General features: G+C 46.1%; 1 protein-coding gene across 3 annotated transcripts in view; it reads right to left on the bottom strand.

Annotated features, from left to right (window-relative positions):
* Nucleotides 1-13,649, bottom strand: part of RECQL4 (RecQ like helicase 4) — a 58,313-nt gene that overhangs the window by 42,146 nt on the left and 2,518 nt on the right. For 2 of the 3 annotated variants that reach the window (XR_011558769.1, XM_070748447.1), the window contains exons 3-7: nucleotides 12,227-12,260; nucleotides 9,867-9,976; nucleotides 7,736-7,879; nucleotides 2,113-3,200; nucleotides 831-948 (exon numbers count right to left, since the gene is read on the bottom strand). Coding sequence is in view for 2 of the 3 variants with exons in the window: in XM_070748447.1 (XP_070604548.1) it covers nucleotides 831-948; nucleotides 2,113-3,200; nucleotides 7,736-7,879; nucleotides 9,867-9,976; nucleotides 12,227-12,260 (1,494 nt within the window). In the remaining variant the exon portion in view is untranslated. The remainder of the gene's footprint in view (nucleotides 1-830; nucleotides 949-2,112; nucleotides 3,201-7,735; nucleotides 7,880-9,866; nucleotides 9,977-12,226; nucleotides 12,261-13,649) is intronic. The other variant, XM_070748448.1, reaches the window with a different exon arrangement.

The following is a 13,649-nucleotide window of genomic DNA, read 5'->3' as shown; positions in this document are numbered from 1 at the left end:
TTCTACAGAGGAATCATTGAGTCTGTCATCTGCACCTCTATAACTGTCTGGTTTGGTGCTGCAACCCAACAGGACCGACACAGACTTCAGAGGAGAATCAGAACTGCAGAAAAAACAATTGCTGCCAACCTGCTTTCCATTGAGGACCTGTAGACTGCACGAGTCAAAAAGAGGACGGGGAAAATATTTTCTGACCCCTCACATCCTGGACACAAATTGTTTCAACTCCCACCCTCAAAACGTCGCTACAGAGCACTGCACACCAAGACAACTAGACACAAGAACAGTTTTTTCCCCAAACGCCATCACTCTGCCAAACAAATAATTCCCTCGACACTGTCAGACTTTCTACTAAATCTGCACTTCTATTCTACTAGTTTTTCTCATCATTCCTATCACCCACTTCCTCCCACTTAGGACTGTATGACTGTAACTTGTTGCTTATATCCTAAGATTTTTATTAATATTGCTTCTTCATTGCTTATTTGACCCCTATGACAATCATTAAGTGTCGTACCACATGATTCTTGACAAATGTATATTTTCTTTTATGTATGCTGAGAGCATCTGCACCAAGACAAATTCCTTGTGTGTCCAATCACACTTGGCCAATAAAATTCTATTCTATTCTAAAATGGGACAAAACTCACGTAACAACTGCCTTGCTCACCAACGGAAATTTTGGGCTCAGTTGTGGTTGTAAGTTGAGGACTACCTGTAGTCAATTCTCCAGCATGGGGAAAAAGGTGATCAAGCATGAAATCTGAAAGCCAGTGAAAAGCTATTAAATGTGTTGACCCACTATGCAGGCTGGCCATGAGGAACCCTACCTGCTTGCGAAGGTGTCTTCCCTTCAAGGCGTAGCTCTTCACATGGGACTTTGTTTTCAAATTGAGACGGACAAAATTGCCACATTTCTTTGGTGGAAGCCTGGGGGGGGAAAAAAATCTAATATCAATGCAAAATAGGAGTTTACAACCGTGGCAACTTCAAGGATCGACTACTGCAATGCCCTTTACACAGGGCCACCTTTAAAGAACATTTGGAGACTACAATTGGTGCAAAATGCAGCCACGCGAGCAATAACGGGCCTTCCTCAGCGAGCTGCATTGGTTGCCAATTGGTCTCCGGATGCAATTTAAAGTCCTACATGGCTTACTTACGGGACCGTCTTCTGCCTCATGTATCCCAGCAGGCTGTCGTCCCACAGAGTTGGCCTTCTCCAGATCCCGTCAGGTAAGCAATGCCAGCTGGCGGAGCCTAGGGGAAGGGCCTCCTCTGTGGCTGCCCCAACGCTCTGGAATCAACTCCCTCCAGATTCCCACCCTCCCAGCCTTTCACAACTTATCTCTGTCGGCAGGCTTGGAGCTGTTGAGCTTTACATCTTGGCCCTGATCATAGATGTGATTGTGGGATGGTTGCTGAATGAATGCCTTTTATACTATTGGGGTTTTAACTATTAGTGTTAGGTTGGGTTTCACTCATTATATTGTGTTTTTATTTATTTATTTATTTATTATTTATTTATTTATCAGATTTGTATGCCACCTCTCTCTGCAGACTCGGGGCGGCTCACAGCAATAATAATACAATGTAAACAAATCTAATATTTAAGTTAATTTAAAACCCCAATTTAGAAACCAATCATACATATTAGCATACCATGCATAAATTTTATAAGCCTAGGGGGAGGGAAAGTATCAATTCCCCCATGCCTGACGATAGAGGTGGGTTTTAAGGAGCTTACGAAAGGCTAGGAGGGTGGGGGCAACTCTGATATCTGGGGGGAGTTGGTTCCAAAGGGTCGGGGCCTCCACAGAGAAGGCTCTTCCCCTGGGTCCCACCAAACGACATTGTTTAGTTGACGGGATCCGGAGAAGGCCAACTCTGTGGGACCTAACTGGTGGCTGGGATTCGTGCGACAGAAGGCGGTCCCGGTGTTGCATTTTATTCCCTTTGTTGTAAGCCTCCCTGATTTTGGGGAGAAGGACGGCATAGAAATCCAACCAAATAAATAAAACAAACAAACAAAGAAACGTGAAGACTCGAGGACTTCAAGTCCCAGAATTCCCCAGCCAGTTCCTCCCTCCAGGAAAAGGGGAGGGTAGATACCTGCAGCTTGCCATGCTGGGCTTCTCATTCCTCTTAGGACAATTCTCCTCAACGAGATCCCCAAGTATATTTTCAGACAGAAGTGGAACCATCTCCTTCTCCTCCTCCTCCTGCACCTTGGCAGTGTCTTGGTCAGAGTCGTATTTATCCTTTCCCGGCTTTTGACTGACAGGGTGCATTTTTTTGACGCGGCTGCCCTCCACCGGCTCCTTAGTCCTTCGGCGCTTTGTGCCAACGGTGTGTTTAGGAACGGCTGGAACAACGTCACCATCATCTGCAGGATCCAGACGCCTTTTCTTGCTTGGCCTTTCCCCTTTCTTAGTAGGGGGAAGCGGTCCACTCTGCCCATCACACAAAGCCCCACTCGGCCCGGCTGAAGCTCCTTGCTCCGTTTTCCCTCTTCCGTCTTTCCTGCCAGTCTCCAGGTTCTGCACCTGCTCGGTGGCGGGAATTCCAGCCCTGGCTTCACTGAATGCTACGCTTCCCCTTTCTTCGCCTGAACCCGGATTATCCCGTGTGCTCGGTGTATTCAGGCCTTCCGGATTCTGGACCACGGGCTGCCTCTCTAACACACCCTGCTGACAGTTTTCCTGGGGAGACTGGCAATCTTTCCCCCGTTTTCTTTTCCCAGGTTGGAAGAACGGAGCCTCTGTTTGGAAGGAGATGCTTTCTGCCAACCCTGGGCATGGCCCTGCCCCTTTAGCTGGGTTCAAACCACAATCTTGGTTTTGTTCCTCTCCGGTCTCCGATTTTGCCCCTTGGCACCTGTCTAGCCACCCAGCATCCAAACTGCTCAATCGTTTCGCGACTGTCTGTTTTTGCCACTGAAAGCGACTGCAGGGTGACAGACTCGGTTTTGGACCAGGCAAATGGAGCTGAGGGCTAGATAGGTCTGGGAACGAAGAAGGAAGGAGAGCTGCGAGCTCCTTGGCATGAGAATCAGGCAAATCACGGGGGTTAGTTTTTAACGAAGGAGCTTCTGGCGGTGGGAAAGGCGCAGGTTTTTCAATTTGAGCTCCATCCTTCTGTGCTAATTGAACTGGTTTCCTTTTAGGAGTGAGGGATCTCCTTAAAGCAATAGGACATTCCTGGGATCAAAAGTTTTTTAAAAAAAACATTAGTAGAATCAGATGGATATCAGCACTGAAAACTAATGTAATATTCTTAGCTAACATGTTTTACTTTTGCTGTTTTGCTTTGCCTGCAATCTTTTTACATGTTTTAGTTATCCGATTTATATGGCCACCCATCTACCCAAGAAACTCTTAACAGTGAATATATTCTTCGTACCACAAGGCAAGAGTCAGTTTAAAATCGGGGCTCATTTAGCAGGTTTGGGTAGAAATTTTGGCCTAATTTTATCCTTCTTTCTCCCCTACCCTTGTTACAAGTCAAACAGTCAACACTATATGTAGGGTTAATTGAAGTTATTCTTCTTTACTCATATCAGAAAGTTACCGTATTTTCCGGCGTATAAGACGACTGGGCGTATAAGACGACCCCCTAACTTTTCCAGTTAAAATATAGAATTTGAGATATACTCGCCGTATAAGGCTACCCCTCTTCTGTACATCATAGACCTGACTGAGTCTAGGTCTATGATGTACTTGCATTGAGAAAAAAATCATTTCTGAACATGATAACACAATATTTTAATTACTAATGATGAAGATCTTATTGTTAAAATTATGAATGAATTATTTAGAGAGAGAGAGCCAAGTGGGAGCACTCTTCTGTCTATCTCTCCATATGTCTCTGTCTATCTGTCTTGTCTGCCTCTCATATTTCTCCTCACCACAATTAAGTTTATTATTATAACTCATCATAATTTGTCAACACAAAAAGGTGAACCTGGCTATTTTCCTTTCTCCTACCATCTATTCTGCAGGTATCTTTCAGTCTAACATGCAGCATGCTGACACCTATGTGAGAATCTATTATGGAATGAGAATCTGTATGTGATATCATGATATCGCAATCCAAACAGCCCATCCATTTTTTCCTCTTTCCGCACTTTCTGTCTTTATCCTCTTGCAATGTCACTTAAACAGATTTTAACTTGTCGGGTTTAATTAGTGACCCTGCCAATTTTCAGTACTGTGCAGTGTGCTATGATACAGAGCAGGGTGAATAATATGACCTCAGCTTTTAAAGTTATTTTAAAATGTTGCCTAAGAAATATGAAAAGATGATTCTTTTTGGAGGAAAAGTACATTTTCAATGGTTAAACATAAGAACAAATACAAACAGGCAGAAATAAATGCATCCAGTTTAACATTCAATCATTTCCCTGGCTCTTTTTATTGAAATGAACAAGTTCATACATTCAATTTTGCAACCACTAATAATGTTGGTCAAGTAGGTACAAAAATACCTGGGGAAAAGATCAAAGTCTTTCTCTCTCCCCCTCTCTCTCCCTCTCTTTCTTTCTTGCTATCTCTCTTTCTCTCTTTTTTTTTTTGCTTTCTCTCTTTCTCTCCCCCCCTCTCTCCTTCTCTTACTATCTCTTTCTCTCTCTTTCTGTCTCCCCTCTCTCCCTCTCTCTCTCCCTCTCTTGCCATCTCTTTCTCTCCCTCTCTCTTTCTCTCTCCCCCTCTTTTGCTCTCTCTTTCTCTCTTTCTTTCCCCCCTCTCTCCCTCTCTCTTTCTCTCTCCCTCTGTTGCTATCTCCCCTCTATCTTTCTCTCCCTCTCTTGCCATCTCTTTCTCTCCCTCTCTCTTTCTCTCTCTCCCTCTCTTGCTATCTCTTTCTCTCTTTCTTTCCCCCCTCTCTCCCTCTCTCTTTCTCTCTCTCCCTCTGTTGCTTTCCCCCCTCTATCTTTCTCTCTCTCCCTCTCTTGCTATCTCTTTCTTTCTCTTTCTGCCCCCTCTCCCTCTCTCTTTCTCCTTCTCTTTCTCCCTCTGTTGCTATCCCCCCTCTCTCTTTCTCTCTGTCCCTCTGTTGCTAACCCCCCCTCTCTCTCCCTCTCTTGCTATCTCTTTCTCTCCCCCCCTCTCTCACGGAACTGAGGCACGGACGGCGGCGTGTGGGCGAGCCTGCGCTTTGCGCAGGCTCGCCCAGCTGGGAGGCGGTGTTCGCGCCCCCCCAGCTGAAACTGACGTCCGGCCGGAGCGATTCTTCCCCGGCCGGACAGGCAGCGTTTGAGCGAGCCTGCGCTCCGTTCAGGCTCGCCCAGCTGGGAGGCGGTGTTCGCGCCCCCCCCCCAGCTGAAACTGACGTCCGGCCGGGGCGATTCTTCCCCGGCCGGACAGGCAGCGTGTGAGCGAGCCTGCGCTCCGTTCAGGCTCGCCCAGCTGGGAGGCGGTGTTCGCGCCCCCCCCAGCTGAAACTGACGTCCGGCCGGGGCGATTCTTCCCCGGCCGGACAGGCACGCTTGTGCTGCCAAAGGCAGCGTGTGGGCGAGTCTGAGCGGAGCGCAGGCTCGCCCAGCTGGGAGGCGGTGTTCTCGCCCCCCCCAGCTGAAACTGACGTCCGGCCGGGGCGATTCTTCCCCGGCCGGACAGGCACGCTTGTGCTGCCAAAGGCAGCGTGTGGGCGAGTCTGAGCGGAGCGCAGGCTCGCCCAGCTGGGAGGCGGTGTTCTCGCCCCCCCAGCTGAAACTGACGTCCGGCCGGGGCGATTCTTCCCCGGCCGGACAGGCACGCTTGTGCTGCCGAAGGCAGCGTGTGGGCGAGTCTGAGCGGAGCGCAGGCTCGCCCAGCTGGGAGGCGGTGTTCTGGCCCCCCCCAGCTGAAACTGATGTCCGGCCGGGGCGATTCTTCCCCGGCCGGACAGGCACGCTTGTGCTGCCGAAGGCAGCGTGTGGGCAAGTCTGAGCAGAGCGCAGGCTCGCCCAGCTGGGAGGCGGTGTTCTCGCCCCCCCCCCCAGCTGAAACTGACGTCCGGCAGGGGCGATTCTTCCCCGGCCGGACAGGCACGCTTGTGCTGCCAAAGGCAGCGTGTGGGCGAGTCTGAGCGGAGCGCAGGCTCGCCCAGCTGGGAGGCGGTGTTCTGCCCCCCCCCCCCAGCTGAAACTGACGTCCGGCTGGGGCGATTCTTCCCCGGCCGGACAGGCACGCTTGTGCTGCCAAAGGCAGCGTGTGGGCGAGCCTGAGCGCAGCGCAGGCTCGCCCAGCTGGGAGGCGGTGTTCTCGCCCCTCCCAGCGATCGCAAATATCGGCGCCACTGTCCTATATCCGGCGTACAAGACGACCCCCCACTTTGGAAAAGATTTTCAGGGGTTAAAAAGTCGTCTTATACGCCGGAAAATACGGTATATTTAAAATAAGAGATACATTGAGTCACTAGGTAAGCAGGCAATGGGGGGAAACCTCCTCTGCATTCCATTTCTCTGATTTCAGGTTTTTCTCTGTGTGTTCTAAACTAGTGATACATCTGTATTACTTGTCTAATCTTTATTTTATTGATTTGATTTCTTTAGTAACAATCACACTATCTATCTATCTATCTATCTATCTATCTATCTATATCTATCTTTCTATCTATCTATCTATCTATTGGATTTGTATGCCGCCCCTATACGTAGACTCAGGGCGGCTAACAACAGTGATAAAAAACAGCATGTAACAATCCAATATTAAAACAACTAAAAAAACCCTTATTATAAAAACTAAACATACATACAAACATACCATGCATAAATTGTAGAAGCCTAGGGGGAAAGAATATCTCAGTTCCCCCATGCCTGACGGCAGAGGTGGGTTTTAAGGAGCTTACGAAATGCAAGGAGGGTGGGGGCAATTCTAATCTCTGGGGGGAGTTGGTTCCAAAGGGCCGGGGCCACCACAGAGAAGGCTCTTCCCCTGGGTCCCGCCAAACAACATTGTTTAGTTGACGGGACCTGGAGAAGACCCACTCTGTGGGACCTAACTGGTTGCTGGGATTCGTGCAGCATAGTAAGAAAGTGACACATAAATGTAGGCTTCCTTTCCAGATCAAATGTTGGTGAGTTGTTCTGCGTCATTAGTAGCTATGAACGCGGATAAAAGCTATGGGAGGTAATTAACTCAAAATGAGATGCAAGTCTTATGTTTGTTGACATAAAGCAGGGATAAAAAAACAATTTTTTAAAGAGAATTGGTCCCTTTGATCCTTCAATGATTTTCATCCTCAGAAATCAAGCTACGGTACTTTTACATTCAAAACTACAATCTTTTACACAATATATAAGGAGTTGGCCTTCTCCGGATCCCATCGACTTAGCAATGTCATTTGGTGGGACCCAGAAGAGCCTTCTCTGTGGCGGCCCCGACCCTCTGGAACCAGCTCCCCCCAGATATCAGAGTTGCCCCCACCCTCCTTGCCTTTCGCAAGCTCCTTAAAACCCACCTCTGTGGGGGAATTGAAATTTCACTCCCCCCTAGGCTTATAGAATTTATACATGGTATGCTTGTATGTATGAGTGGTTCTTTAAATTGGGGTTTTTAAAATTATTTTTAATATTAGATTTGTTTTCATTGTCTTTTCATTGTTGTTAGCCGCCCCGAGTCTTCGGAGAGAGGCGGCATACAAATTTAATAAATAATAATAAATAATAATAATAATATAATTGCATTGTATGAACTCATAAAACACAACAATATAGACAACTATACATTTCCCAACAATCACACATTTTTCAGACCTTAATTTTTGCACCTAAGTTGCATTTCAGCTTCATCCCAAAATGCTGTGCGGAGCCCTGCGAGGCTTCTGGGTCCTGCTGGGTCAGTTTAGAAATCTTCTGACTTCGATTCAAATGCGATCCCCAGGAACCAAAATCAGGTGGCTTAGAAAATAGACCAAGCAGAGAGAAGATAGAGAGACAACTCAGTTGTTAATAACAGTACCAAAAAGGCTTTTCCAAAAAGACCCTGGCAGAGTCACAAACTTGGCAATTGTTTTTTTGGCTGCCCTCTTGTGGGAATGCAGAGAGTGTAATTGGTTAATTTACAGTATACAAATCATGAGAGTTGGGTTAAATGGGTTAATTAAATGATTAGGTAACTAGGGTTCATAGTTCCCTCTAAGCTGAGCAGGTGAGCAATCGCTCACTTAAAAATCATCATCAACTCAGAGTTTTCCAAACCTGCCCAGAAGCCGAGAGGGAAATTTTATTATTATTTCTGTGTCGCCCAGTCCCGAAGGGACTGCCGCTCAGACACTATACTTTTCCGCCCACCCCAAAAAAAATTTAGAGAGAACACTGCTAGGGTTTGTATATTATGCAAACACAACCAGTGAGTTTTGGATGCTGTATATAAAAGGAGTGGAGAGTCGTTTTTTGTCAAGCGGACCAGGTGAAATTGATGCCTTATTTGAAAAAAAAAAATCAGAAAAACATACTGTATATAAAAAAAGAAAAACAGCATACAGTATATCAGAAAAACAACATATATGATAGAAAAAAAAGTGCTCTTTCTAGTGAAATAAAAATGAAGATAATTGAAGGTGAGAAAACAGAGAGCTGTTTCATCACCTTCCATGATCTTCATTAGAAAAAGCACATTTTTTCCATTGCTCTGTTTTCTCACCTTCAATCATCTTCCTTTTTATTTCATTTTAAAGAGGACTTATTTTCTATCATATATGTTTTTGTGATGGGGGTTTTTTTTCCAAAAAAGGCTGCAAAAATCAGTCAAGTGGACACCTGGTCCACCTGACAAAGAATGACCCTGGAGGAAATGTTAATTTGCCATAAGACATTTCAGGAAAACCAGTAATGTGTCCTGAATGCCATCACTCTGCTAAACAAATAATTCCCTCAACACTGTCAGACTTTGTACTAAATCTGCACTTCTATTCTACTAGTTTTTCTCATCATTCCCATCACCCATTTCCTCCCATGTTGACTGTATGACTGTAACTTGTTGCTTATATCCTAAGATTTTTATTAATATTGCTTCTTCATTGCTTATTTGACCCCTATGACAATCATGAAGTGTTGTACCACATGATTCTTGACAAATGTATATTTTATTTTATGTACGCTGAGAGCATCTGCACCAAAGGAAAATTCCTTGTGTGTCCAATCACACTTGGCCAATAAAATTCTATTCTATTCTATTCTAAAACTCACTTAACAAGCCAATTAAAGATCTGGTGGCCACATTCACATAAGTGTAGTTTTATTGTGAACCCATAAACCTGACTATTGTAGTATCTAGGTTTAGCATGTTGTACAAACCCAACAATTGAGAAGTTGGTGAAGTTTAAGCACGTTTTGCTTTAAAGAAAGAAGGCGGACCAGATTACCTCAGGGACCGCCTTCTGCTGCACGAATCCCAGCGACCAGTTAGGTCCCACAGAGTGGATCTTCTCCGGGTCCCGTCAACTAAGCAATGTCGCCTGGCGGGACCCAGGGGAAGAGCCTTCTCTGTGGCGGCCCCGGCCCTCTGGAACCAACTCCCCCCAGAGATTAGAACTGCCCCCACCCTCCTTGCCTTTCGTAAACAACTTAAAACCCACCTCTGCCGCCAGGCATGGGGGAATTGAGATCCTCTTTCCCCCTAGGCCTTTACAATTCTATGCATGGTATGTCTGTATGTATGTTTGGTTTTTATATTAATTGATTTTTAATCATCAATACCAAATTACTATTGTACACTGTTTTATTGTCGCTGTTAGCCGCCCCGAGTCTCTGGAGAGGGGCGGCATACAAATCCAATAAATAAATAAATAAAATAAATGATTCCCTCCTAGCCCAGGCCTTTTAAAACCAGGGTTGAGACAGAACAACACTGTGTATTTGCAGAACGTGGTGGTTCTTTCAATACCTTTTCTGGTGCTACAAGTTCCTGTTTTTTTTGCTGGCAGGTCACAACAGATTCAGGAAGATCATGATGCCCCTGGGATTCTTTCAGAGCCTTGTACTCTCTGTAGAGTTCTGTGCACAAATGAGATTTTTGAGCTGAGAATCATGTAGCCAAATTAATTCTGTGGTCCCTCAAATGTCCAATCTTCTTTAGGTAGGTTATCCAATTGTTCACTTTGCACTCAAAGAGTTTCACACCCAAAACAAGAGGACAAGGGAGAGGAGGTTTGTGAAACGTTGCCCTGAGTAAAATGTTTGGCACGTCCCAAGCGGTGAAGAATCTCTTATCAAACCAAGTGTGTTCAGTTACAACTCACTGGAATTACAGTTGCTAGAAGTCAAGAAGGAAAGATTTAGTTATTGCTCTTCTAAATGACTCCATTGGGGGGGGGGGGGGGGGGGAATCACAGTTTTCCAAATTTGTGACAATATTTTAGCTCAGAGAGGATTGGCCGAGAGGACCAGAACAAAAGCTTGCTTGATGCTAGTCCCATAATGTCCTCATACTATACTATTACTCCCTCGATGCCATTCACAGTTTTGGTTCTCTGATAGTAAAAAGTTTGACTAAGTAGTAGTTCTTGATAAAATATATGTTCGGAAACTTCAGATCGTGCAGAATGCAGCTGCGAGAGCAATCATGGGCTTCCCCAAATATGCCCATATCACTCCAACACTCCGCAGTCTGCATTGGTTGCCGATCAGTTTCCGGTCACAATTCAAAGTGTTGGTTATGACCTATAAAGCCCTTCATGGCACCAGACCAGAATATCTTCAGGACCGCCTTCTACCACATGAATCCCAGCGGCCGGTTAGGTCCCACAGAGTGGGTCTTCTCCGGGTCCTGTCAACTAAGCAATGTCACCTAGCGGGACCCAGGGGAAGAGCCTTCTCTGTGGCGGCCCTTGCCCTCTGAAACCAACTCCCCCCAGAGATTAGAACTGCCCCCACCCTCCTTGCCTTTCGTAAACAACTTAAACCCACCTCTGCAGCCAGGCATGGGGGAACTAAGATACACTTTCCCCCTAGGCCTTCACAATTCTAGGCATGGTATGTATGTATGTTTAGTTTTTATATTCATGGATTTTTAATAATTTCTAATACCAAATTACTATTGTACACTGTTTTATTGTTGCTGTTAGCCGCCCAGAGTCTCCGGAGAGGGGCGACATACAAATACAATAAATAAATAAATAAATAAATAAATAAATAAATATAGTAATGCAATTAAAAGGAATATCAAGGTATTCTGAAATAATTGCAATTAGCATCTAATTAAAGTTTTAGATACAGATTTCTTGTCTTCCTTACCAAGTTTACCTTCCTTATCTTCCTTACCTAGCCAAAAAGGCTTCAAAAGTTGTTAACTTTAACCCTACCTAGTAATCTCACACTACTAACCAGAGCATACAAAACTTTCACCAGACCAATCCTTGAATACAGCTCATCTGTCTGGAGCCCACATTACATTTCGGACATAAACCCTTGAGAAAATATCCAGTGATACTTTACTAGAAGAACCCTCCACTCGCAACAGAATACCCTACGCAACTAGACTTACAATCCTAGGTTTAGAAAGCTTAGAACTGTCACCTTAAACACGACCTAAGCATAGCCCATAAAATCATCTGCTAGTGTTCTTCCTGTCAACGACTACTTCAGCTTCAACCACAACAAACACACAACAGATACAAACTTAAAGTGAACCACTCCAAACTCGACTGCAGGAAATACGACTTTAGTAACCTAGTAGTTAATGCATGAAACTTGGCTCTGTGGTATCATCACCTAATCCCACAAACTTTACTCTTAGATTATCCACTGTTGACCTCTGCCGATTCCTAAGAGGTCAATATGGAGTGTGCATAAGTGCACCAGAGTGCCTTCCGTCCCATGTCCTAATGTTTCTCTCTTATTTATTTATTTAATTAATTAATTAATTAATTAATTAATTAATTGGATTTGTATGCCGCCCCTCTCCGTAGACTCGGGGCGGCTAACAACAGTAATAAAAAACATCATGTAAATCCAATACTAAAAACAACTAAAAAACCCTTATTGTAAAACTAAACATCCATACAAACAAACATACCATACATAAATTGCTTACTAGTATCATGTGTATAAATATTGTTATATCTTGGTATACTACCAATACATACTTGACAAAACAAACAAATAATAGTTTCTGATAAGAAGATGATCAAAACATAGCATCTGAAATGTTTGCAAAGAACTACCACTTTCCCCTGATCTATCACAACTACTACTGTGCCTCCACACACAGGGCTGTAATGCATTGGAGAGAAGAATTGTGCTTACGCTTTATGTTTTCAGGAGCATCCAGGACATCTGCCTGGAAAACAAACACAAAGAAATAATTCCAGAAATCTGCTTGGTTTAAGTTGTGTTGAAAATGGTTTATCAGCCTAAACCAGTGTTTCCCAACCTTTTTTGAGCCGCGGCACATTATTCATATTTTCAAAATCCTGGGGAACATTGAACCCGGGGGGGGGGAGGCGGGGGGCGGCTAAAGAAAAGTTTGGACAAAAAAAAATCTCTCCCTCCCTTTCGCTCTATTTCTCCCTCCCTCATTCTATTCCTTCCCTTCTTTCTCTCTCTCCATCCCTTTCTTTCTTTCTTCCTCTTTTTTGCTCTCTCTCCCTCCTTCCCTCCCTCTATGTCTTTCTCTCTCCCTTGCTCTCTCTCTCTCTCTTGCTATCTCTTTCTTGCTTTTTTCTCTCTTTCTTGCTCTCTCTCTCTTTCACTGCCTCTTGCTATATGTCTCTTTCTTTCTCTTTGCCTCTCTTGCTATCTCTCTTTCTTTCTCTCTCTGTCTCTCTTGCTATGTCTCTCGCCCCTGGCTGCTCGCCACTGCCTTCGCCGAAAGCGCTTTTGTCCCGGGCTCTCAGCCAGGGGGCTGCAGGAGAGGCGGCGAAGGCGATCTCTCGTTCTCCGGAGGCTGGAGAAAGTGATTTTCAATGTCGGGGGCGCGGGCCGGCGTGCGCTCTCCCCATCCCCCTGCCGGCTTACTTTGAATGGGGCAGGGGGATGGGGAGAGCGCACGCCGGCCCGCGCCCCCGACATTGAAAATCACTTTCTCCAGCCTCCGGAGAACGAGAGAGATCGCCTTCGCCGCCTCTCCTGCAGCCCCCTCGCTGAGAGCCCGGGACAAAAGCGCTTTCGGTGAAGGCAGCGGCGAGCAGCCAGGGGCGCGAGGGGCCTAGAGGCACGGGGGGGCGGCCGCGGCTTCGCCCTTGGAAAAGGGTGTGCAGGGGGGTGTTTTGGGGTGCGCTGGCGCAGGCGTGCGCGGCCCGGCACCCTCCTGCTCCCACCGCCCTCCCTCCGGGCCCCAAAGGATATTGGTTGCCGCCCCCGCCAGGGAAGCTCCAGCTGGGCTGGGCGCTGCTGGTGCCTCCGCCCTGGAGCTCTTGCCACCGCCATCCCCCAGCTACTACTTGGTGCCGTGGCTGATGGCGCCCTCCTCCTCTTGCTGCCGGTGCGAAGAATGAAGCTCTCCTTTTCCCCCGCCTTCCTTCTTTGGGACAGGAGAGCGCCAGCAATAGCGGCATCGGAAAGTAGCCGCACCGGCAGTGCCCCGCCCAGCTGGAGCTGCCCTAGGAGTTTGGCGGCACAACTGACCATGTCTCGCGGCACACTAGTGTGCCATGGCACACTGGTTGGGAAACGCTGGCCTAAACAATGTAACAATGAAAATTATGATAGTCCAATATTAAATGACATT

Source organism: Erythrolamprus reginae, chromosome 3, assembly GCF_031021105.1.
Source record: "Erythrolamprus reginae isolate rEryReg1 chromosome 3, rEryReg1.hap1, whole genome shotgun sequence".
NCBI lineage: Eukaryota > Metazoa > Chordata > Lepidosauria > Squamata > Dipsadidae > Erythrolamprus > Erythrolamprus reginae.
This window is presented reverse-complemented; position numbering and strand designations above follow the sequence as displayed.